Raw genomic sequence first — 21,869 nt, forward strand, 5'->3', positions numbered from 1 at the left:
CCATTCATGTACACTATTTTAAGGAGTCTACCCCGTAACAAATGCCATATATCCGACTCCTCTTTCATTCAGGGAGAGAAACAGGGAGGGAGAGACAAAACAATCTGTTTTTTGTTTGGAGGGGGGAGGAGGACTATGTCCAAAAACCACGCAAATCCTTTGATTAAAATGAAACTATTTTTCTCAACTGGCCATCAAACTGAGACATATGCCTGCCAGAGCAGCAAGGACAATAACTGCAGGGTAGGAAGGGAGTTGTCAAGAACAGCTTCAGGTTGTTCTTGTATTAAATGCAAATTTTTGATATTTTTCCTTTTAAATAAGCAAGACATGATTTTAAATCTGTAATTTGCAAAAAAAGGAAATCCTCTAAATCCTACACTTGTGATGTACAGACTTTAGCAAATGTGCTGCATTTTCTCTTTAGGGATGTAGAGGGCATCAACTTTCATTTCTGTCACTGAAAAAAATTAGCCGGTTCCTAAGACACGGCTTCTCTGCAGCAACATTGCTTTCTTATTCAGCCAGAATACACCCCAAAGGCACTACCACCTGCTAAAATCCAAAGCACGCTGAAATCAGTTCCAATGGGAATTGAATCAAGACCTGAATTAAGCCAGAATGATCAAATGTTTATTTAACAGCAGATACGAAACAGTAGTGGTTTGGGGTTCTTTCTTCACTCCATAAAGGAACTTTGTAGTGATGCTGGTCCTAAGGATATAATAAAACATCTTCCACGCAGCCCAGCATAGCTGCTTTTCAGTCAGGATACCCCTACGAAAAGCATTTTGCACTACAGCTAGCCAGATAAAGGTCACTGCTTCACTGAGAATTTTGTATTTCAATGGTGGTTTCTTCCGATTAAGGTCAGCATTTAACAGTTCTGGGGGCTAGTGGATACTCTTGCAACCATGGAGCCAGGATGATTTTGTGACCCCACAAATGCAGCCAGTTCCCAGGATGCTGGGTAGCTGGGCAAAGAATGAAGCACAGCAGTTAGGCAGGTTTAGGCAGAATTTCACAAACAAACTGTTTTCCTGCAGACTCCAGCAAAAGCCAGTCTCAGCTGAAATATTCTGATTTGACTATATAATTTGAGTAAGTACTTCAGCTGAATCTTTCTAACTGGTTTTACTTTGTACCTTACAAAAAGGCCCATGGAGAGTTGGTCCCAATTCTGTCCTTCAATGTCTAAGCAACCTGATAGACTCCATCTTAATACAACTTAAACTGCCAGACTCGGGAAGGTAATGAGTTTCATTAAAGCCATATTTTCTAGTAAACAGATAAAAATTTGATTTTCATTCTTTCTAAGAAACGCAGCAGGGAAATAAATGTTCTGCCCCTGTAGCTAAAGACATCTGAAACAAGTCCATACAGCTTCTCTATTGAATTTATACAAACAGCAACTCTTAAGATCACAAAAATATATCACTGTGGAACTTACAAATATGGCTTCATTTTATTACTCTTACAGTGATAGTTTGGAGCAATATATATTTTACACTGAACTTGTCTTATGTCTGTAACGTGGGTCATCTAATCTCCTTGGACTTTGCTGTGTATCTGTTAACTCAGGCTTCACAACCCAGCCGGTCTGTGCCTGGAAAGCCTAATGATGTTAGTGGCAGCTAGTTACATGCAACGACGACAAACATAGACCAGCCTCTGCTATTCACATGAGTTGTACTTAACGAGAGCCTAGATAAAGCTTCCTTTTCCCTCTGTTGAGCATATCGCTCTGTGGGAACACGGTTGATTTCCATGGAATCACTAGCAAACTAAGGTAATGCTTTGAATCAGAGTGGCGAGTAGAGCCTTCAGGGTTAGAGGCCATGGCAGTGGAGGGAGGGGAAGTCTTTTAAAAGCAACAGTGCCCTTAAAGGAACACAGTTATGCTAGGTATCATCTGGTAGGTGAAAGCACTCAACCTTGAACATCATGTCTAATAAAGACTACAGAGCATTCGTGTGCCTGGGCATGTTCTTTTCATCTAAGGTAACCAAACCTCTGGTGTAGCTACTGCAAACACCTTAAATGTTGCTATCATTAAGACCAACCACAGCTGCCTTTGGCTTCCAGTACATTTTGTGATATTATGTTCTATTTGCAACAAGCAATGGAGAGTCCACAATTAAAAGAAATTTTTCCTGCAGTGTAAACCTCAGGGGACAGATGGGGGTCTGAGTCTTGGCCCCAGGCCGGTGAGACATCATACTGTTAGGGGAAAGATGGCTTGAAAGCGTCCCATCACTCCTCGGTGCTTACGAAAACACATAAGATGCTTCACCCCATGCCAATTTGTGTGAGAGGAACATGGGCCATGGCCTTACCCAGTTTTAGTCCCTTTAATGCTGGCAGACATCCCAGGCAAGCAAACTGGGACGTCCATTCAACTGGGAGCAAAGCATCTCAGCAGTGTGATGCTGTCAGGCTCCTAAAGAGCTGTGCTTGATACAGATCTCCCTGTGACCCATGTCACAACCTAAAGGCTAGGCAAAGTCTAGCCCTTAACAATATAGTGTGGTACTAGAAAAAAAAAGTATGTATTTATTACCTCATGAAGGTTTGTATTTGAGTTAGAGAGTATATATTCAATGGAAAGTCCTTCCTTCACTTAAGCAAGAAAGGCAGTAGAATATGCTTCAGTTGGAGCATGTAGATTAGCTCTTGCCTGTTATTACTAAGGTCTCACACACCAGGCGGCACTGGCATGACAGCAATGGGCTTCTGTAGAAAGCAGCAAGGATACAAAAAAAATCTAGTAAAATATATTCCATCAGGTGGCAGGTATAGGAAAATAAAGGGGGACAGAACAAACGCAGAAACAAGTACTCTCAAATACAGTTAGCAGCCACACAAAGTGAAATGGAAAGAGTGAAACCTCGTCATTCTGAAGAGCATAAATATCTTTCTCTTAGGATAATTTGCATTTTAACTTACAGTGGCCAGAACATTGAGTAAAGAATTAACTCGTTCTTCTAGCTCTCAGGCTAAACGTATAATAAACCTAAATAAAACAGGAAGTTTTTGACATTGAGAGATCTGTGAAATTACAAGTCTAGAGTTGTAATAATGCTTGAATGGACCCTGGCCAGTTGTTTACCCTTCCTCCTTTCACCAATAGGATTTTTTTATGGATTTGAAGCTGCACGGTACTGCTCAGATGCTTGGACTGCTGTCACCTACTCTGAGTAAACAGTCTTTGTGCTGCAAGTAACTTCCAAGGTATAGAGTAGCAGTCACCTTTTTTCTTCCAATAGCAGGTTTGAAATGATCACATAGCTAGGTACCACTGAAAATAGGGATCCTGCCCTTTTCTCACCAGCTCTTGGCCACGCTCTTGTGCTAGCTCTAGCTGGCGCAAACCCTCAGGGAGGCATGAACCAACAGGGAATGATTCACTTTGCTGGTTGTGCTGAGAGTTTTCTACTGCTGCAGCAAACTCAACTGCCCCATCAATGGTCTGGCAGCATAAAGGAGGGGATGAGGAAAGAGAGAGCAGCCCTGACAGCAACTGTTAGCTCTGTCGTCCTTGCAAGGCTCCAATAGCCTTAGGATGTCACCCTGAACAGTAGGATGGGAACATCTGCACAGCAGGAACTACTTTCAACTCACCTCTGCCTCTGCGGCCCAGAGCTCTCTCTTGTCACCCACACATGTAGAGTTCAGAAAAATTACACTGCACCAATTATCACTCCATATCTATCCCCTCTTCTTTATATAGCAACCCATACCTTCAAGGGGTATTCTGCATTCTCAAAGGAAAAGGCTTAATTACTTGCAAAGCCATAATGAGTCTGACACATCTCCTTCTGAAATCTGGATCTCATCCATTGTCTTGGGTTTTTTTCCCCTTGCACTTTGTTAAACCAAACATTCTTCAGGTCAGTTAAAAGCCATCATCTCTAGTCTTGAATCAGTAAGTAATAATCTCTACATCTTATTACAAGCAGTACTTCAGTTAGGGAAAGGAAGAGACAGGTGTTAAATGTTTGTACCAAACTACAGGATTTTGAGTCTTCTTTCTTACTGCGGTATCAGCCCCAATGCAGTTACTCCTGGAGCTTGAAGTGTAAACTTGAAGACATTTTGCGTACAGAAAATGTATTAGAAGGCCATGATATTGCTCCGTGTTTCATACAGATCATTTTAATCAAAACCTACAGTGTACTATGAGGTGGGGCTATGTGGTATCTTCACATTAATCCTTTACCTATTTTTCTGTAAAAGTTCAAGGTACAAATGTTATTACTTAATTACTATTCATTTGTCTTCCCTTTCCCCGTAAGGGTTCCTTTCTGCAGGCCTTCCCCTCCCCCTACCTTTCATAAGCTCACCTATACCGCAAGCCCTCATTCATTCTCTGTAGATAAATCTAATATTACCCCTGAATGCATTTTAATGAAATTGTTCTTTTTAGATTTTCCTTATACCGCCTTCAGTATTGTTCCTACACTAGCCCAGTTCCCCTCATAGTTGCTTTTCAACTGCTAAATCTTGTTTGCTTTGCCTGCATTTTATTGCTTAATCTCAGACGTGAACTTATTTTTGAAAACACTGAACCGCAGAGAAAATGCATGGTAAAGATGGCTCTTAGCCTGGGCCACAATACTGTATCTCTTCAATATTGCCATTAGTGAATTCAGCATCATTAAGCTGTACTGTTTCTCAAAAGTTTTGATAGTAGAGCTTCTTATCAGTCGTGCTGAGACACTTGAGAGAAGCAAGCCCAAAAGAAAGAGCTGAACCTGTACGTAGGTATCAAAAGGTTTGCTATTTTGCGTGTTGAATATTCATTCAAATCTTTCATCATTTTGGAATTACTGTCTCATCCCCAGCCTGATTGTTCTCCTGTTTCAGCTGTACCTTCTAGCAAGAACAGCCAAGCTGCTGTCTTCCACCTCAGCAACAGATCTTCTCTGGTGGGCAGCCCCAAAAGCCTTCCCCATATCAGAGACAGTCTCTTCTGCCAACATACTGCAACTGCTCTTCTGGACCAGAAAATCCCAGGCCTTTTTTTCAAAATTGACAACACACACATCTTACATGCTAAGAGATTGTATTACCCAAGGACTCATTTTGGACCATATCTGCCAATCCACAGCACTAACTATAATGATATCAGGCCCAATAAGGAGCACTGCCTTACTCTGTAAGTGCAGGAGAGTGCTTACAGAGTGAGAGGAAGGCTCAGTGGATTCATATTTACTTGCTATTTCTATCAGAGGCCCCATTGCCTAGTGAAGGAATAAGCCGCCCTGTCATCCAGCCTGAACATCTCATAAGTGCTTGTCATTGGGGATAAAAGGAAAATCATGATGTGTAGGACGGGGGAAACATTAAATGTATGTAGTATTTCATCTGAGCAAAGGCCAATTTATAACCTCACGCTGCCAGTCAGATATATTCTTCCACACCTCCATGTTTTTTCTATCTGTACATTCCAGACCTGAATTAAACCTGTCTACTTTAGATTCTAGACCTGAATTAACATACCTATTCTTTCCTGAATTGAAAAGATCATCATAACATATATCCATTTAAATGTATCTAATAACTCAACCTCTGAATTCCCTTAGCTGACTTGATTACAACACTGCTTCCTCCCTGCTTTCCCTTGAACATTTTTAGTGATAAATCTAGAAATTAGTGAGCCTGAATTGTCCTAAATTGCTTAAGTTGTAACTGCATTACTTCAACCTGACAAATTTAAACTTTGTTATGTAACAGGCAGCTCCAATGTAGACGATACAAAGAAAGCTCTGAAGCATTTCCTCAATTAAATAATTGTTATGTCTCTGTTCTTTCAGCTATCTTCCACCTCTGCATTTCAAATACAGCTATTATGAGAAACACTGGAGTGGTGGCACAAGGACAGAAGGGAAATTTTGCAAATGAAGTTGAGGAGTTCCTTCCTTGACACCGATGGCAGCATGAATAATCCAATGCTTCCCCAGGCTGTGCTTGAGCCAGCTGTGGCCAACTCCAGAGCCAAGGAAGGCAGCCGCCAGCACACCTCCAGCTCCGTCCGCTCTGGGCCTCTCCTGGGAACTGCACTCACAGAATCACACAGAATCGTTTAGGTTGGAAGGGACCTCTGGAGATCATCTAGTCCAACCTCCCTGCTCAAGCAGGGACCTCCAGAGCATATTGCCCAGGATCACATCCAGACGGGTTTTGAATATCTCCAGCGAAGGAGACTCCACCACCTCTCGGGGCAACCTGTTCCAATGCTCTGTCACCCTCACAGTGAAGAAGTTTTTTCTCAGGTTCAGATGGAAAACTGAAGTTTTAAAACTCCTTCCAGCTGAGCAATCGCTGTTTCCTTCTCCCATCGTGGTCACTCCCCACCTCTGCTCAGGGAAGCCTGATGCCTTCCTGTCTCCAATGCTGCCCACATCTCCAGTCCTGTCCCCCAAATTCTCCAACTCTGGCATGTCCTCAAGCAGAATTGGTTTTTGCAAGCAGGATCCTATTTCATTTACTGTATGGGCAGAACACTTTTCTCTAGTGTATGACACATGCCAGTCATTCAGGATAAACTGGGACTTTGCTAATACCAAATGTCCTATTGTTCACATCCTCCTTTTCAAATTAATTAGGGAAATGTAAATGAACTTGTAATGTTGCATTGAGACTTTTCATTTCGTTTCTCACTCTTTTGGCTTTGAGAATTCTTATTTCCCTTTCTTACATTAGTCATTACTCAGTCAACACAGTAAAATAAAGCACGTGTACAGTTACTGAATCACTCACTCTTACTAGCTTTCCCACAATTGAAGAAACACTATCATCATTATGTCAAACAAATCTGCTTTGAGGAAATTACAAATTTGCTTGATAGGTAAGATACATAAGATAGGCTTTCCTAAAGTAGATTTAATAGATAAGAACATTCTAATTTTAAAAAATAAGGATTTAATGCCAATTCAGCTCACATGAAATAGCTTTAGAACAGAGTAACTGACAGATCTCAAAACCTTATAGGCAATTGGGACTGATTATTAAAGTGTTATGAAAATGTTTTCAACATGAATGTTAAGGATCAGTACTATACTCACTGATCCAAATTTGTAAAAAGTGAAGAAAAATTTAAAAACCCAAAATTACTTGAGCTTAGACAAAATGCCTTTCAGTGAGACACAGAGAGATCACTTTGTTTAGCTTACCAAAAAAAGAATATTGAGAGGTAACTTCATTAGAATAAGAAAGTATGTTTTGGGGCAAAACATATCTTTAATCTACCTGGGAAGGTGATAATATAAAGCAAAGGCTGGAAGCTACAGTTAGATACCTTCAGATTAAAAGGTGCACAGACACTTTTTGTTATTATTTTGATGCTGAAGATGGTTCATTATTGGAACAAATTACTTAAAGAAATGGTGCCTTTTCATCTTTTGATTCTTTTATATCAAGACTGAATATTAAACTTGAAGGTTAGCAGATGAATATTACAGCATCTGATCACATGGAAGAAATACTGATCCCTTATAACTGAATTGTGTGAGTCCGTAACAGTTGAACAACATCTAAGCTTTTTGCTTTTAACCTGTCTGCAAGAAAACCAAAATCCGCTATCATACTATAAATAGTAGGGTTAATGAGCAAGGTTAATCACAAACGAAAGTATTTTTCTACTAGACTCTTCAGGCTTATAATAAAACACAAAGGAAGGTATTAAAATACAAGTAAAAAAATAGTATTATTGTTGTACTCTTTCGGTAAAAACACTTTTGAAATGCACTCTTCCTTTTTATCTTAAAAGTAAAGTATTTGCATATGTCTATGGTTGATAAAGTCACTACACTCATGACCTAGTAAGTTTAAATACAGGAAATAGCTTAAATATTCAATATGAAAAAACATCAAATAAGAGAAATTCATAATTAAACTATCCTATTTTTCCTTAAATAGTTGCATTTGTTTCTTGCAAACCTTTGACAAAATTCTATTTAAATAACACTTTTTAAACATAACTGAGTGCTTTTTATTCTTCAGATTTTCTATTACATATTTATTTTACTAATTAATTTCCGCACACAAAAGTATGCCTAGCCCAGGCTCGAGGCAGACGAACGGTTGTAAACAAAACAACTCACCCCACACACCTACTTCCCTTAATCCATTTAAAATTGCTGGTGATATTTAAATAAACACAGCCTCTTTGTCCCGCATCCTTCAGTAGAAGTCATAATTAGAGAACAGAGTTCTGCAATTGCTCGTTGTGGCTACCATTATAACACCACTACAGGCCAGGGCTGAAGGGAAGGGCTTTAAAAAACGGCCACCACTGAGAAGTTTTACCCGGTACAAGTGCGCTAAGCTGGTTTGTGGGGCAGAAAACACGTGTGACCTGACATTCCCACGGAGCGGAACGCAAGGCGTGAATAACCTTAAGTCCCGGTCAACCATCACAGTATCCTGCAAACCCGTCATTAGCTCACTTTCAGTGGGAATATTAACCACGTCTGGTTAAAGGCAGAAGAGGCGATTTAAGGCTTTCTTAAAAACTGCTTTTTTAAAGATACCACTCAGGTCTAGCCGATGCCAACCTCCTGGGCTCCACAGAGCAGCCACTGCGGTAGTTTCTAGCAGAAGGGTGGAAAAACCTGGCTTGCGTACGCATGCAGCGTGAACCCAGTCCTGCAGCGCTTGTGCAAACAGGTCCACCAGCGCGGATGGAACTTTAAACATCAAGCCCTAAATCAACACGATCACGTGCTTCTGGAGAACGGCCCTTCTCCAAACAGGCTCATGAACACGCAACAATTTTTTCAGACAAAACTACAGGTAAAAAAAGTTCAAAACAGAAACCCTAAAAAAAGTTTCAGGAAATCTTACATAGACCCTCAGCTGCAGAGAGGTCCCAGGCTGCCATTCAACCACAGTTAGCAAAGCACTAATCTATTATGGTAGTAAATTATTTCTTTAGGCAAATTGTACTAAAACCTAAGTACTAATCCACAGTTCTAATTCACCTTCTTAGGCACACTCCCCCACTTGCAGACAGTAGATCTAATTGTCAGACTGCACGAAACTCCACAGACAGGAGTGGAGCTAAAGAGATCAAAAGCAAACGAGAAATGAGCTCTGCCACCAGCTTTTTTTTTTTTTTTCGGTTGAATGGGCCTGCTTTTTATTCCCAGATGATTTTAAGAGAATCTAGCTGTTGAATTAATGGATGAAGATGCAGTATGTTAATAATGTTTTTATTGTGTTTTCTCTTGGAAAAAAAAGAAGTTGTTTTTTCTCTTGGAAAAAAAAAAAGCAGTTTGAGGAAATACAGACCTATTTCAAAAAATTAACAGAATGACTTAAATCCCCAGAAAGCCTTTTCCCCCACTACTCTTAAGAAGGTGCAGTTCCTTCACTCTAAACATCCATCCTGCTCTAAGTTTTTCCACCCCACCAAAGAGCATTACAAAGAAAAGAAAAAAAAAAATCAAAGCCATCATGTAAACTCCAGAAAATAAACAAGAAGTGGAAAAAGTAAATAAAACTGCAAGTGGTTGACAGTGCTATCAGTGGAGCAGCGACGTCTTACTCGTGAGACCTCTTACTGGTGTTATTTTTGCAGGTACAGGAAGGAGGCAATGCCGGGGGTGGGGGAGGACGCTGCTTTCTGTAGCCACCGAATCGCCCCCCTCCCCCCCCCCGGGCCTGCGTTATTATTTGCTATGCGCTGCTGTACTTTACGCAGCGTCTCTGCCGGCCCCGCTGCTCGGCCGCGGCTGCCCGCAGCCCCGTCCCCGCCGCCGAGCGGAGCCGAGCGCAGCCGCCGGGACCAGCGGGACGGGCCCCCGCGGCAAGCGCGGCCCGGGCGCGGGGTCGGCGGGGCGGGGCGGCGGGGAGGGTCCTCGCCCTGACGCGGCGGCGAGGAGGAGGAGCAGGGGCCATACAAGCTGGCGCCGGGCGCCGGCTGCGCCGCTTCCAGGCGGGCGAGGCGGGCGGCAGCGGGCGCTCGCTCGCTCGCTCGCTCGCTCCCCCGCGCGCCGCCGCCGCCAAGCGCGCTTCCCCCGGCTCCGCCGCCGGCACCTGCGGGGCGCCCATGGCACAGCGGGGCGGCCGCTGCCCCCCGGCTCCGCGCCCCGGCGGTGAGTGATGCGCGGCGGCGCGGGACCTCGGAAACAGGCGGGGTGCTGCGCGGGGAGCCGCGGCAACGCGCTGCGGGAAGTTTGGGGTGCAGACGGGGCGCCAGCGTCGGGGCGATCGCGGAGGGCATCGGCCGCCGCCGCCGCCGGGGGTGCCAGCCCCCCCGCACCCTCGCCCTCCTGGCCGCGCTGGCCCCCACCGCGGCTCGGCACCTGCTCCGCGCAGGTGGGCGCGCCGCGCCGCGGCCGGGGAGCGCGTCCGACCGGGCGTGCCGAACCCGCCATCCCCAGCGCCGGGGCGCCCGCGGCACCGCGCCCCGAGTCAGGCTGGCGAGGCATCGCTGCAGAAAGCCGGCGTGGGGGAAGGAAGGAGAGGGGGAGAAGGAAAGAGAATGGGTCAGCAGCACCTGGATCACAGGTCCGTCCAGATTTGGCCCCTGGGCATTTTTTTTAAATCTTGTTTCCCTCGGGGCTAAATGACAAGGGTGCATAATGGCAGAAAGGCATGGATGTGAAAGCAGAGCGCAGCTCCCCTTCCTGACAGCAAAACAACTTGCAAAAGCTGCTCTGAGCGTCTCTGATCCACTCACCTGCCAGGCGCTGGCCAGATACAGCGCGCTGGACTCGAGCCCTGCAGCTACATAGGGCTGGTGGCAAGTGGGCTTCAGCGGCGGGCAGGAGAGCACAAAACCCTAACTCGAGCTCACCTCTGCGTTAAAGGACTGGCTCCCTGCTCTAGCCCAGGGCAGGCTGGGGCACTGCAGTTTCAGTAGGCTTTTCAGTGCCAAGGATACAAAGGGTTCAAATCTTTTGGGGCTGAAAAGATGCTGGGAGGCAGGGGTGGCACTCCCCAAACGGGGGAGTTCTGGCAGGTCTTTGTCTTCATTTGGTCTTGTCTTCCAACCATTCAAAAGATTAGGAAAGGGCACCCTGCTAAGTAGAGCCAATTAAGTCACCCCAGTTGACTGGGGATTTAAGTATATGACTCTCCTTCCACTCTATGTTAGTGCAGTATGTTATGGGCTTTCTCTGTTCCAAGACTATTCCTCTTTGGATACTGGGGAGAAAAAAAAAAAATCTGGGCAGTCCCATGAATTGAAAGAGGCTTCCAACCAGCCACCCATATCAGGCGTGAAGCGTTTGGGGATGGAGTGTCTGCACGGACCATACCTCTGGCATAACAGACCTGTTCATTGCTCACTTCCATCAACAGCCCCTGCAGTATATATGGCAAGTGGAACATTTAGTAGAACAGGTTCAATACTGTATATGCCCATTAACTGGCTTACAGACACACATATATATACGCAGAATAAATATTTATGTATCTGTCAGCATTTCTTGCACTCTTGAACAGGTGCATTTCCTGCATTTCTCAGAAATGTGCACCTTTCAATAAGAGCACAGTTACTGAAATCAGCTTACATGTCTCTTGCACATCCACCCTTTCAGCACCCCCCCCCCTTTTTCAGAGGGGAGTAGAGGGGGAAGGCGCAGAGGTTTTTGAAGTTACCACTGTCAAATGAACGCCTCTGGTAGGTCAGCAGCAAGATTGTGCATCTGAAGCAAATCCAACTGCTGCAGTGGAGAGGCAGTAATTTGACAAAGCAAAATCTGACCCCAGAATTATCAGGTGCGGTTTTGTGCCCCCCTCCTTATAAGGATACTACCTTAGTTATTTTGAATTAGCCATATACTTCTACAGACCTTACAGAAAAAGAGCATAGGTGGGAAACAGTTTTCCAGCACAGAAGAATATATATCCATGTACAGATACATAACTCCTCTATTTTTCTATTAGAGGAAACCACAAATGTTTCAGTCTGTTGACCTAGCCTAGGTTCTCTCCCTCCCCTCCTCAGAAATGCCACCCTAGAGCTAAGAAGCTACCAGAGCCCCCAGTCAGTAAAAACTGATGCAATTCCATGAAAAGTTTCAGTAAGTAAAGAAAGGAAAATATCCCTGGCTGGTCTAAAATGGAAGATCCTGCTGGGTCATCTCTCTTTGCACTCCAGAGAGTGAGGGTTCCCTCCAGGTCACCATGTACTACTTCATTTAGTAAATTGATTGGTTTAGCTAAGCCTAATACAGTGATGACCTCACCAGTGGGTACTCTGCTTTAGTGTTATTCTGAAGTCAAGCAGCAGGAGGGTAGCAGACTGAAATTAGCTTGGAATATGAACTAAAAGATTATTTGGACGTTGTTTTTGTCTTTTTTTTTTTTAATGTGTCTTACTGGTATTTGAAACAGGGCCTACATCTACAGAGAATGGTAAGAAAGTGCTTGGCAGCAGTAATGAAAATGGGATTGCTTAATATATTGTGTTCTCTTTTTCAAGAGAGGACAGAGCCATCCTTTTCCACAGGTTGCGTTCCTAGGGAGGGCTCTGATGAATTAGGAAGCAGCTATTAGCTCCATGATACATTTCTGCTTCCTAATTAGAAGGTGACCCATTTTGCTTGGAAGTGGGGAGGGGAGTAACTTCTAGATTTTGAATTGAACCTTTGGGTTTACTGGGAGATAGACAAGGCAGCACTACAGTGTACTTCCCTTTCTCTCTGTGAAAGAATTAAAGTCCTGACAGCTACTAAACCACTGCTAGAAGAGGCTGGTAGGGGAATGTGGGAAATGTGATTCCATTTTAGCAGCCAGTACAAAAATGTCTGTGCATCCTGACCTTTTCCAGTTTATTTTTGTTCTGCTGTAATGTCCCATTTTACTTTTAACTGCATGAGATGTTGACATCTAAAGTGTTCTACCTTACTTCTAAGAATTTGTTATGATCTCTTGGCATGAAAAATCACAATGGTCCCTTCTGACCTTAAGAAAAAGAGCGCATGTTATATATAACTGCAGTCTATTATAAGTCCTGCTACATTATAGCTCACATTGGAGCCGAACTCCTCCTTTAGAAGACATGAACTGGTGACCTAGCTAATTTGTATAAACTGTATTTATCACAGCAGGTGCAGAAGTGTAGCAGATTCAGCCAAAAATTCTTCCCCCTAAGTCAGCCTTCCTCAGCTTATTAAGTTCCTCTAGCCAATATTTAGAGACTTTTAAAGTATTTTTCTGAAATCTTAAACTGATAGACGATATATCATCTTAGCACACTGACACTGTGACTAGATTTCTTAATATGCTGACTATAAAAGGTAAACCTTTTAAATATAATTAAATATAATTTGAGGCATGTAGTCTAGGTAGCTAGACAGTATCAGTTAGTCCCTGTAATACAGATTAATCCAATTTCTTATCTTTTCTCCTCCCCTATTAACGCATAGATTTTTTTCTTGTATAATGAGAGGTGATCAATAGTTTATGCCCCTGGAGATCTATGGTTTCAGTAGTGTATAGTTCTATTTAATACACTTGTCTTTGTATAACTCACTGTAAAGCAGCCAACTACTTGTAGTTAATTATGGGAAACTAGAATTCAGGCATTTATTGGCACATATTACTTAAAATTTTTTTTTTTTTGAATGTGATTAAAAAACAGTGGGGGGGGGGGGGAGTGTGGGAAGCATTTCTTCGGGAAGAGGGTACTGTGAAAAGGTTTAACAGTTAACAACACCAAAATGCAGAATATATTTCTAAGGAAAAAGAGTTTCATAAACCAATTATAGTAAAAAAAAAAAAAAAAAAAATTTGCTCCTTTTCCTTTCAGGAAAAGCTCTTGATCGAGCTGTAAGTTATGGTACCTGTACTACAGAGTATAATGCTAACTGGGTACAAAATGTCACTTGAAAGAGATCATATAAACAACTGTGGAATACATCCCATGGCAGGCACCATCTATTCTTAGAGAACAGGAATATATACAGTTTATAGCAGTGAATTCTTGAAGAATTTGAAGTACACTAGAATTGATCTAGTTCAGTGTTTTTTAAATACAGCACTGAATACAAATATTCAGATCAGACTTTTCATCAGTTTAGAAAGTTACTTGTAGAGCTGATTAGCTGAATTATAGATTTTTTTTTCCCAATATAAGAAGCCAGCGTATTGGATTTTTGAGTTGTGCTGCACCCCTAGTTTTTACCCGCAATGAAGTACTCTTGTATTTGGCAGTATTGAGTGGCCAAATATAGGCTTCTAAAGCAAAGGAAAATAATACAGCCCGCAAACTGCCCTAAGGTTCTGTCGTATCTGCAGAACTAAATATATTTTGGAGAGTAAGGTATTTCCCTCAGATTTTCAGCTCTAATCTCCCTCTAGAGACAAACCTTAGCAACTGATCTGGGGTTCTCACTCAGGCCAAACTGGCCTTTTTAGATGCCTATGCAAAGATGCCTGCAGTGAAGTGCTTCAGCTCAGAAATGAGGGAAGGTGAGGAGGTGTGAAACTAAGCCCGCTCTTCCTCTGTCCCTGCAGTACCACAAAAACCGCAGCTTCTGTTAATGATGCTGGTGGGAAATCATCTGCATGTTTGTGGAAAGGGTGTAGTAGGATCCTTTCTCCCAGGCGCTGTCCTGGCAGTAGCCACGTTTCATTAGCTCTGCCAAACCTCTCCGTACTTTTTGTGAAGTATCCCCTTCTTAGAGTCTCCCCATTGTCCCTGCTTCGTGCTTACCGACTGCCGTACAGACACTCCTACTCACTTGGGCAGCTAAATCTCTAAGGCTGTTTTGAAAATTCAGAGCTACATTCACCTTCCTATTTCCCCTCTTTCCCACCCCCAACAAAAATGGGGTTAATAATGATTAAACTAAAAATTATATACAATTTAGGTAGGTTAGGCCATGTGCTTGAGTGAGGCATTCAAATATTTTTGTAATGTGGCTATACATGGTCAGAAGTTATAAAACAGTGACACATGTTTCAGAGAGCACTGAAATATGCTTAAAAATCATGGAAATATGACAGCTACAGCCCTCATATTGCATTTAGTGAGAAGTTTCCATTTACTACCAAGTTACTATTACTTTGGAAGCGGTTTTAATCATTAAAGCTGATTTGATTGGCAATGTCAACATTGAATCTTGTTGAATAAACAGTATGGCACATTTTGCTAATTAATTGGAAAAAGCTGAAGAAAAGATTAAGAAAAAGCAATCAGACTTTTAAAAAAGTCTTCGTATAATCTTCAAAGCACTATTTAACAAACTGTTTCTTTCACCAACTTGCTCCTTTTTTGGTTGCAAATACAATACTACTAACTGTCAGTTAAATTTTTGTACTAATCTGGAATACAGAGTTATTCAGTGAAGTCATGTATGCTCTGAATGACTGGTGGAGGCAGTGAAGAGAATTGTTAAAGCAGAAAAGTAATTTGGCAGAGTGGCTGCTATAAACTCTTCAGTGCATGCTTATTATTGTTGAAACAGTTTTTCGAACCTACAAATTACAAAGCTATGGAATATACATTTGCATCATTTTATATAAACTGCTGTAATTCTAGTCACCAAATTGCAGATCTGCATAAAGCACTAAAGAGGGCATAAGAGAAGAAAGTTGAATGACAACCAATTTATATGCAGTTTTATTCCTGGACACCACTTTGCCCACACAACATATGTTTTGCGCTGAATTTAGAGGAACGCTCATGTCCGTGGTGATGCACTAGTCTAACACAACACAATCACTGGTCCAGATATCGAAGCTATACAGTTTGAAAGAAACAAAAGAGAATGAAAAGAAAGACAAAGCCTTACTGCTTGCAAGTAAAACAACAACAGCATATATGTACTTTGAATGGCATAGTTACCGACGTGGTTCATTAGGTATGCATAAAGGCAGTAAATACTACAGATACCATGTTGCAGTGTGGAACACCTGATCACACATGAACAAGTAGTAGGAAAACAACAAAAAAGTAAAAAACCCCAAATTCCATATGTTTGAAGCATAAGATACTCCCAAGTTATTCTGCGTGTTGTAACAAAAAGCAGTTACTTTTGTTTATTTAGGGAAAAAAAACCACACTCAAAACAAATAATTCAGTTAGGAATGAGAAGACAACGAGGCAGATCTCCAGTGAGGCTCAAGGGGCTACCTGAAGCAAGGCCCTTGGTACCACAGCTGTAATATTCCACAAGCCCGATTCCCAACAGAGCCATGTGAGCCTAAGACAAGAGTAGAGCTGCAGTTAAACACTTTGCTGCATACTTTATTCCACCCAAACATTCCCATGTTTGGGAACATACCCAGCCAGGGGGAAGGCTTCTTAAAAGCTGTTAACTGAGTAATACATAAACTATAAATTAAAAAACAGTCCCATGAACTGATATGTATAGTTCATTTAAAAAAAAAAATCCCAGCAATGTGTTGTGGCATTAATAACTAAGTGCAGCAGCTAAAAGTTAATTTTAGTAGAGACAGATTGCTTATTGCAGAACTCTGTTATTAGTGTAGCATATTTCAATCTGGCTACTAAGAAATAAGGGCTTCCACTGTCAGGTTTTAACTTAACTGATTTCAGCAACAGTTCAACCTGTTCCTCACTGAAATCCTATTATGCTTTTCCAGTAAGGTGTTAAGGCAACAACTCAGACTATTTATGGAGCTAGTCATTCTTAAAATACACTCTGGAGTAAGTGGCTATTCCTTTAATCTGTGACCTTAAAATTCAACAAGAGTTGATGTTTTGTTGCTCTTATGTACTCAGCAGTCACCCATCTAAACGGACTGTTGCTGTACCATTTGATCACGTTACACCTAAATATGGCAGTAGCTAGTTCACTGGGGACACAGACCATGAATTCACCTGTACTAAATTGTCACCCAGTGCCCCCCAGTGAGGGGTTATTAATTAAGAATATTTCTTGAAAAAAACTCAGCTAGATTAAACTCAGAAAGATTAAAAGCATGGTGAGGACTGGGAAAGAGAGCAGAAGATTACTGACGGCAGCCGAAATGGAACTCTTTTAAGCCAGGTAAAAGTTGTAACAGTGACCAAAAAGGAAAGAACGAGTTTCTCTGTGAAGTTTCTTCATATCAGACATCACAGAATAGCCCAGGGCATAACCTTCTGCCCAAGACAAGGCATGGCCATGAGCTAAAAGCCCACAGGCAGCCAGGGAAGCAGATTCCCATGGCTTTAGGTCCACCACGAGGCTGTGCTTCCCTCACCTCCCACCCTTGATTTCTGCTTCCTAACAATGCAGCTGCTTTGTAGCCTTTTAAAAGCCATTAGAAAAGTGAAAGCATAAAACTAATAATCATTAGCAAACATCAGGAAACAGGCGTGCTCCATTCAGGATGGAGACATGACCTTTGTAAATGACAAAATGTCAAACAGAACTTTCTAGATTGCTTAGAAACACATCGTTAGTCCTTGTCACACTGGGACTTAGCTTATTGTGGAAGTCATTAGTTTCTTTTCAGATTCTCGGGAGAATTTCTGAATCCTAGCCCTTGCATTTCCTCAGGTTGTTCATACGTAATTTCGCGTTCCAGCCTCGTCAGCTCACGCAGCACAAGTTATTCCAGGCTGAAATTCAGTACTGCAGTGGCCTAGTAAGGCCAGGTACTCTGCCATCATGGCCTCCACTTCTATATGGAGTGATACAATAGCAAAATCCTACTTACAGTACCCCTTCACCGAGGTCACAGAATCTTTAGGAGGCATCCTAATATAGGAAGCTTACATATACAGCCAGCTTATAACATAACAATATAACAGGTTTGCTACTTTCACACATGTGATATGAGAGAGGCTCAGAAGGCATTAAGATACCACTCCAAACATTGTATTAAAAAAATCCTGACATTTAAGCTTGTTTGCAGTATTTACTAGTCTTTTCATAAACAAAGGCCAAATGTAGTTGTGTAGGTCATCACAGCAGCCTGCTAGCCAGTTCTGGAAATGACCTTCTGAAGCAGCCATTACATATCTTCTCTTCTGAGTGTTTGGACTGGGACCATAGCTCTTTTAGCATTTTGCTGATGCAGACATACTATCGTTTATAATTATAACCGTTATCTTACCTTTTTGCAGGACAAGAGTGCATGCCACCCTCTTTTCCAAGACAAACATGCATTTATGCCTTGAGAAAAAGAACGCAGGTCTCCTCATACTATCGCAGAAAATAGCCTGCAAAAGATGATTCACTAAAACAAAAAATGTTTTCTCGTAGTCATTTAGACCAGAGTAGAGCTTCTTCCTTTCGCACAACCTATTCCTGCAGAGAAAAAGCATTAAATTCTCCTGTGGTAGTGATTCAGCTCCACTGAAATCAGATTTACGAAAAAATAATAAAAAATAGTACTCTGGATGACTCTTGGGTGCAAGAGAAAGATTCCAAATATTCGTATGTCCTGATGACTGGAAATCCTTTTCTCACAGCATTATTGTATGTGCCTGTCCTTGAAGAATTTAATTCCAGCCAATGCTCTATGAGCCTCAAGTTGGAAAAGCTAAACAAGTTTGATGAGTTTTGAATATGAAAAAAACACTTGCAGTATGGCTTTAGCAGCGATATATCTGAGTATAAAATATTTCTTTTTTTTTCCTCAGCAAAGTTTCTGTTTGAGAAATACGCGTTCGCTCAGCAAAACAAAAACAACCTTTAAAGGTTGCTCTCTGTGGAAATCACTCCATGCCCCATTACCTGCTTGAGTGAAACCGGACCAAGAACCTCTTGTCATGGCAGCTTTTCTGCTGGGAGCTGTGTTGCTTATTGTTCAGCCTCACATAGTGCCTTCCAGACCGGCTGTGAATTCAAAGGCTGAGACCTCTTCTCAGTCTGTTCAGAGAGAGCTTTTAAAGAAAACATCTCAGAAAAATGACTTCAAGGAAAACATTCATTCTAATGGATCGCGCCAGCAGCTGCCACAGACTATCATTATTGGAGTGAGAAAAGGGGGAACGAGAGCTTTGTTAGAGATGCTGAGCCTCCATCCAGACATCGCGGCAGCAGAAAGTGAAGTTCACTTCTTTGACTGGGAAGATCATTACAGAAACGGATTGCAGTGGTATATTAATCAAATGCCATTCTCTTATCCCCATCAGATCACCGTGGAAAAAACTCCAGCATATTTCACATCACCGAAAGTGCCTGAAAGAGTTTATAACATGAACCAATCAATGCGATTACTTCTGATTTTAAGAGACCCAAGTGAGAGAGTTCTATCAGACTACACCCAAGTGTTTTATAACCACATGCAGAAGCACAAGCCGTATCCATCCATTGAGCAATTCCTGATTAAAGATGGTGAACTCAATGTGGACTACAAGGCAATAAACAGAAGCTTATATTACATTCACATGCAAAACTGGTTGAAGTATTTTCGTCTTGATCGCATCCATATTGTAGATGGGGATAAACTAATCAAAGATCCCTTTCCAGAAATAGAGAAGGTAGAGAGATTTTTGAAGTTATCGCCACAGATAAATGCTTCAAACTTTTACTTCAATAAAACCAAAGGCTTCTATTGCCTAAGGGACAGTGGTAGGGAACGTTGTTTACATGAGTCCAAAGGACGAGCGCACCCACAGGTAGATACCCGGTTACTCGAGAAACTGCATGAATATTTCCATGAGCCCAACAAGAAATTTTTTGAGCTTGTTGGCAGAACATTTGACTGGCACTCATTTGTGGCAAGTTAGTGGTAAGCTTCAGAACCTATGTTCCAATGTACATTTAGAAATTTTAAAAAGGGCATTTAAGCTATAATTTATTTGTAAAATCCATAAATATTTCTGTACAGTATTAGATTCACAATTGCCATATATACTAGTTATATTTTTCTACTTGTTAAATTTGAAAGCATTTTGTATTGTTTTTCATGGTTGTTAACATTGTGTATTATGTGTCTATATGAAGAAACTAAAATATTTCACTGCAAAAGATACTCTCTTGAGAATGTGTTGTCTTTTTAAGAAATAAGAGATTCATTTCAACAGAACCTTTCTGAATTATCTGAATATTTTGGTCTTTCTGGACTATTCTGGACTTTCTCCTCTGATTGCTAATGAATACACTAAACTTTACATTTCCCTTTCTCTTGCTTTAAATCATGTTGTTTAATAACTTATTTTTATTTGAAAATATTGTTGTGGTTAGCGAAAGTGTTCCATCCTGCTTAAACAAAATTATTTCTTGATAAAAGTGGTACTTCTGATACATGCCGGGACATGCACATCCAAGGGACAACGGAATGCTCTGTAATAAGACATATTAAATGCTGCACTTACCTTCATATTTAATGTTATAGCAAGTGCTCCTGGAATTCTTTGGAAGTACAGTGCTAGTTTCATGGCAGATTTTTAAGATTCTGTGGGGACCAGCTCATAAAATCTACTACTAGTTGCAGAACTACAGCCAACCTGAAAACTTCCTGCAATCTCAGAAGGTATATATACTTCATAATGAAAGAAAGTGAGGTGAGAGAAAAATGTAAGCAATATGGGGACATTTTAAAGGTTGCTTATGACTGTTCCTAAATTTTATAGCACATATTTATGCTTTGCAACCACTGAAAACCAATACGTACACCAGAAAAATTACCTGGTCTAAACTCTAGTAAACAACAACTTCATTCTTATGTATATTAACACACCTGTACCCCATTTAAGGCTATTTCATATGAGCTAGGCAGCTGCTTCATGCTAATGAAAATTGCCCGTGGATTACTGTTCTATTGCTCTCCTTCCAAGAACCATAATTACAAATCTTGATTGCATTCCAGCCTTGTTTGTTGTGGAATTAACCTCAATTCCATGAATTCTTATGGTTTTCCATCTACAAAAAAATGGAAGTTAGTCATCAGTGCGTTCCATTAGAAACAACTACAACTCCCCTTGTCTACAGTAGGAGTTCTGATGTTTTGTTAGCCATCAGTTTCTGAGTTAGAGCTAATCCTTTCTCCAGACAAGGCTTTCTAGAGTACTGCCATTATGAATTCCTAATATTCAGTTTAAGATCTATAGTATACCCATTGAACATTCAGTGACAGCACTGTGTAAATTTGGACTTGCAACTGATTGTTACAATCCTTTACAAAATTTAAATATAGATGCAGTAATTTTTTTCTGGTGGGATGGTGCAAACTTGGGCACTGTGACAAGGTACTGTCTGGATGCAAATATCTCATATGACGCTGTTTGCATGAAAATTTGCAAATGCTGCCCCTCTCTCTCCCACTTCTTGTGCACCTGCCCAAGCTGGATTCAACCTCAGAGAGGTTGTTGGTGTTGTTTTATAAAGTAAACCTTTGATGAAAACCTACAATGAAATGGTATTGTACTCAATAAAATATTTTCTGAATTGCATCTTTCCCTTCTCTTTTGTTCATCAGTTGCTTCTTTGGAAGACCATAACTTAGGACTCAAACTCAGTTTAGACATTGGTTAATTGTTACTTAGGAATTCAACAGTAGCCTAATGGATTCATTGGTAAGTAATTGTTTGCTACTAGGTTGTTCCTTCATGGTTCATCACTGACCCAGAACTTATAACAAGGACACAGAATTCCTGGCAGCAAGAATATTGCATCTTTCATTAGACATATACCAAAAAAAAAGATTACAGTATCAAAAAGTATCATGGTCCTATTAAAGTTTTAGAAAAGAGAACTTCAAGGAGTTCTGTGTAAGGTGGGACAGTATATTTTTCTCCACTCATTATTATCTCATTTCCCTGCTGATATTATCTTTGTAGGAACCATCTGGACCTAAGAGATTTCAGCCCAGAAGAAAGGTTTCCCACATTAGTATAGTCCCACCTTCACTATTCCCTCCTTACAATCCTAGACTGATCCTACAGTCACCAATTTTTTGCTGGGAAAAAGGAAAGATACTGCCAGGCAGCAAAAAAGAAAGGGGGCATG

At 41.4% G+C, this 21,869-nt stretch overlaps 1 protein-coding gene and 1 long non-coding RNA gene across 3 annotated transcripts; one reads left to right on the forward strand and one right to left on the reverse strand.

The window, feature by feature from the left end:
* The first annotated feature begins 9,931 nt into the window (after positions 1 to 9,931).
* HS3ST1 (heparan sulfate-glucosamine 3-sulfotransferase 1) lies at positions 9,932 to 21,307 on the forward strand. 2 transcript variants are annotated; one of them, XM_068943362.1, is made up of 2 exons: positions 9,932 to 10,100; positions 18,038 to 21,307. In XM_068943362.1, the coding sequence occupies exon 2, from the start codon at positions 18,686 to 18,688 to the stop codon at positions 19,646 to 19,648; it is 963 nt and encodes a 320-aa protein (XP_068799463.1). In that variant the 5' UTR covers positions 9,932 to 10,100; positions 18,038 to 18,685; the 3' UTR covers positions 19,649 to 21,307. The 2 variants fall into 2 exon arrangements, with proteins under 2 accessions (XP_068799463.1, XP_068799464.1); XM_068943363.1 differs by having other exon boundaries at positions 18,557 to 21,307.
* Positions 15,922 to 18,100, reverse strand: LOC138067236 (uncharacterized). The gene is made up of 2 exons (XR_011141104.1): positions 18,028 to 18,100; positions 15,922 to 16,163 (listed from the first exon to the last, which is right to left on the reverse strand). It is a non-coding gene; the product is annotated as an uncharacterized lncRNA (long non-coding RNA).
* Positions 21,308 to 21,869: the final 562 nt, after the last annotated feature.

Source organism: Struthio camelus, chromosome 4 (genome assembly GCF_040807025.1).
Source record: "Struthio camelus isolate bStrCam1 chromosome 4, bStrCam1.hap1, whole genome shotgun sequence".
NCBI classification, from domain to species: Eukaryota; Metazoa; Chordata; class Aves; order Struthioniformes; family Struthionidae; genus Struthio; species Struthio camelus.

Excerpts from the sequence above, each read along its gene's own strand:
- HS3ST1 (XM_068943362.1), top strand. The coding sequence starts at position 18,686 with ATGGCAGCTTTTCTGCTGGGAGCTGTGTTGCTTATTGTTCAGCCTCAC.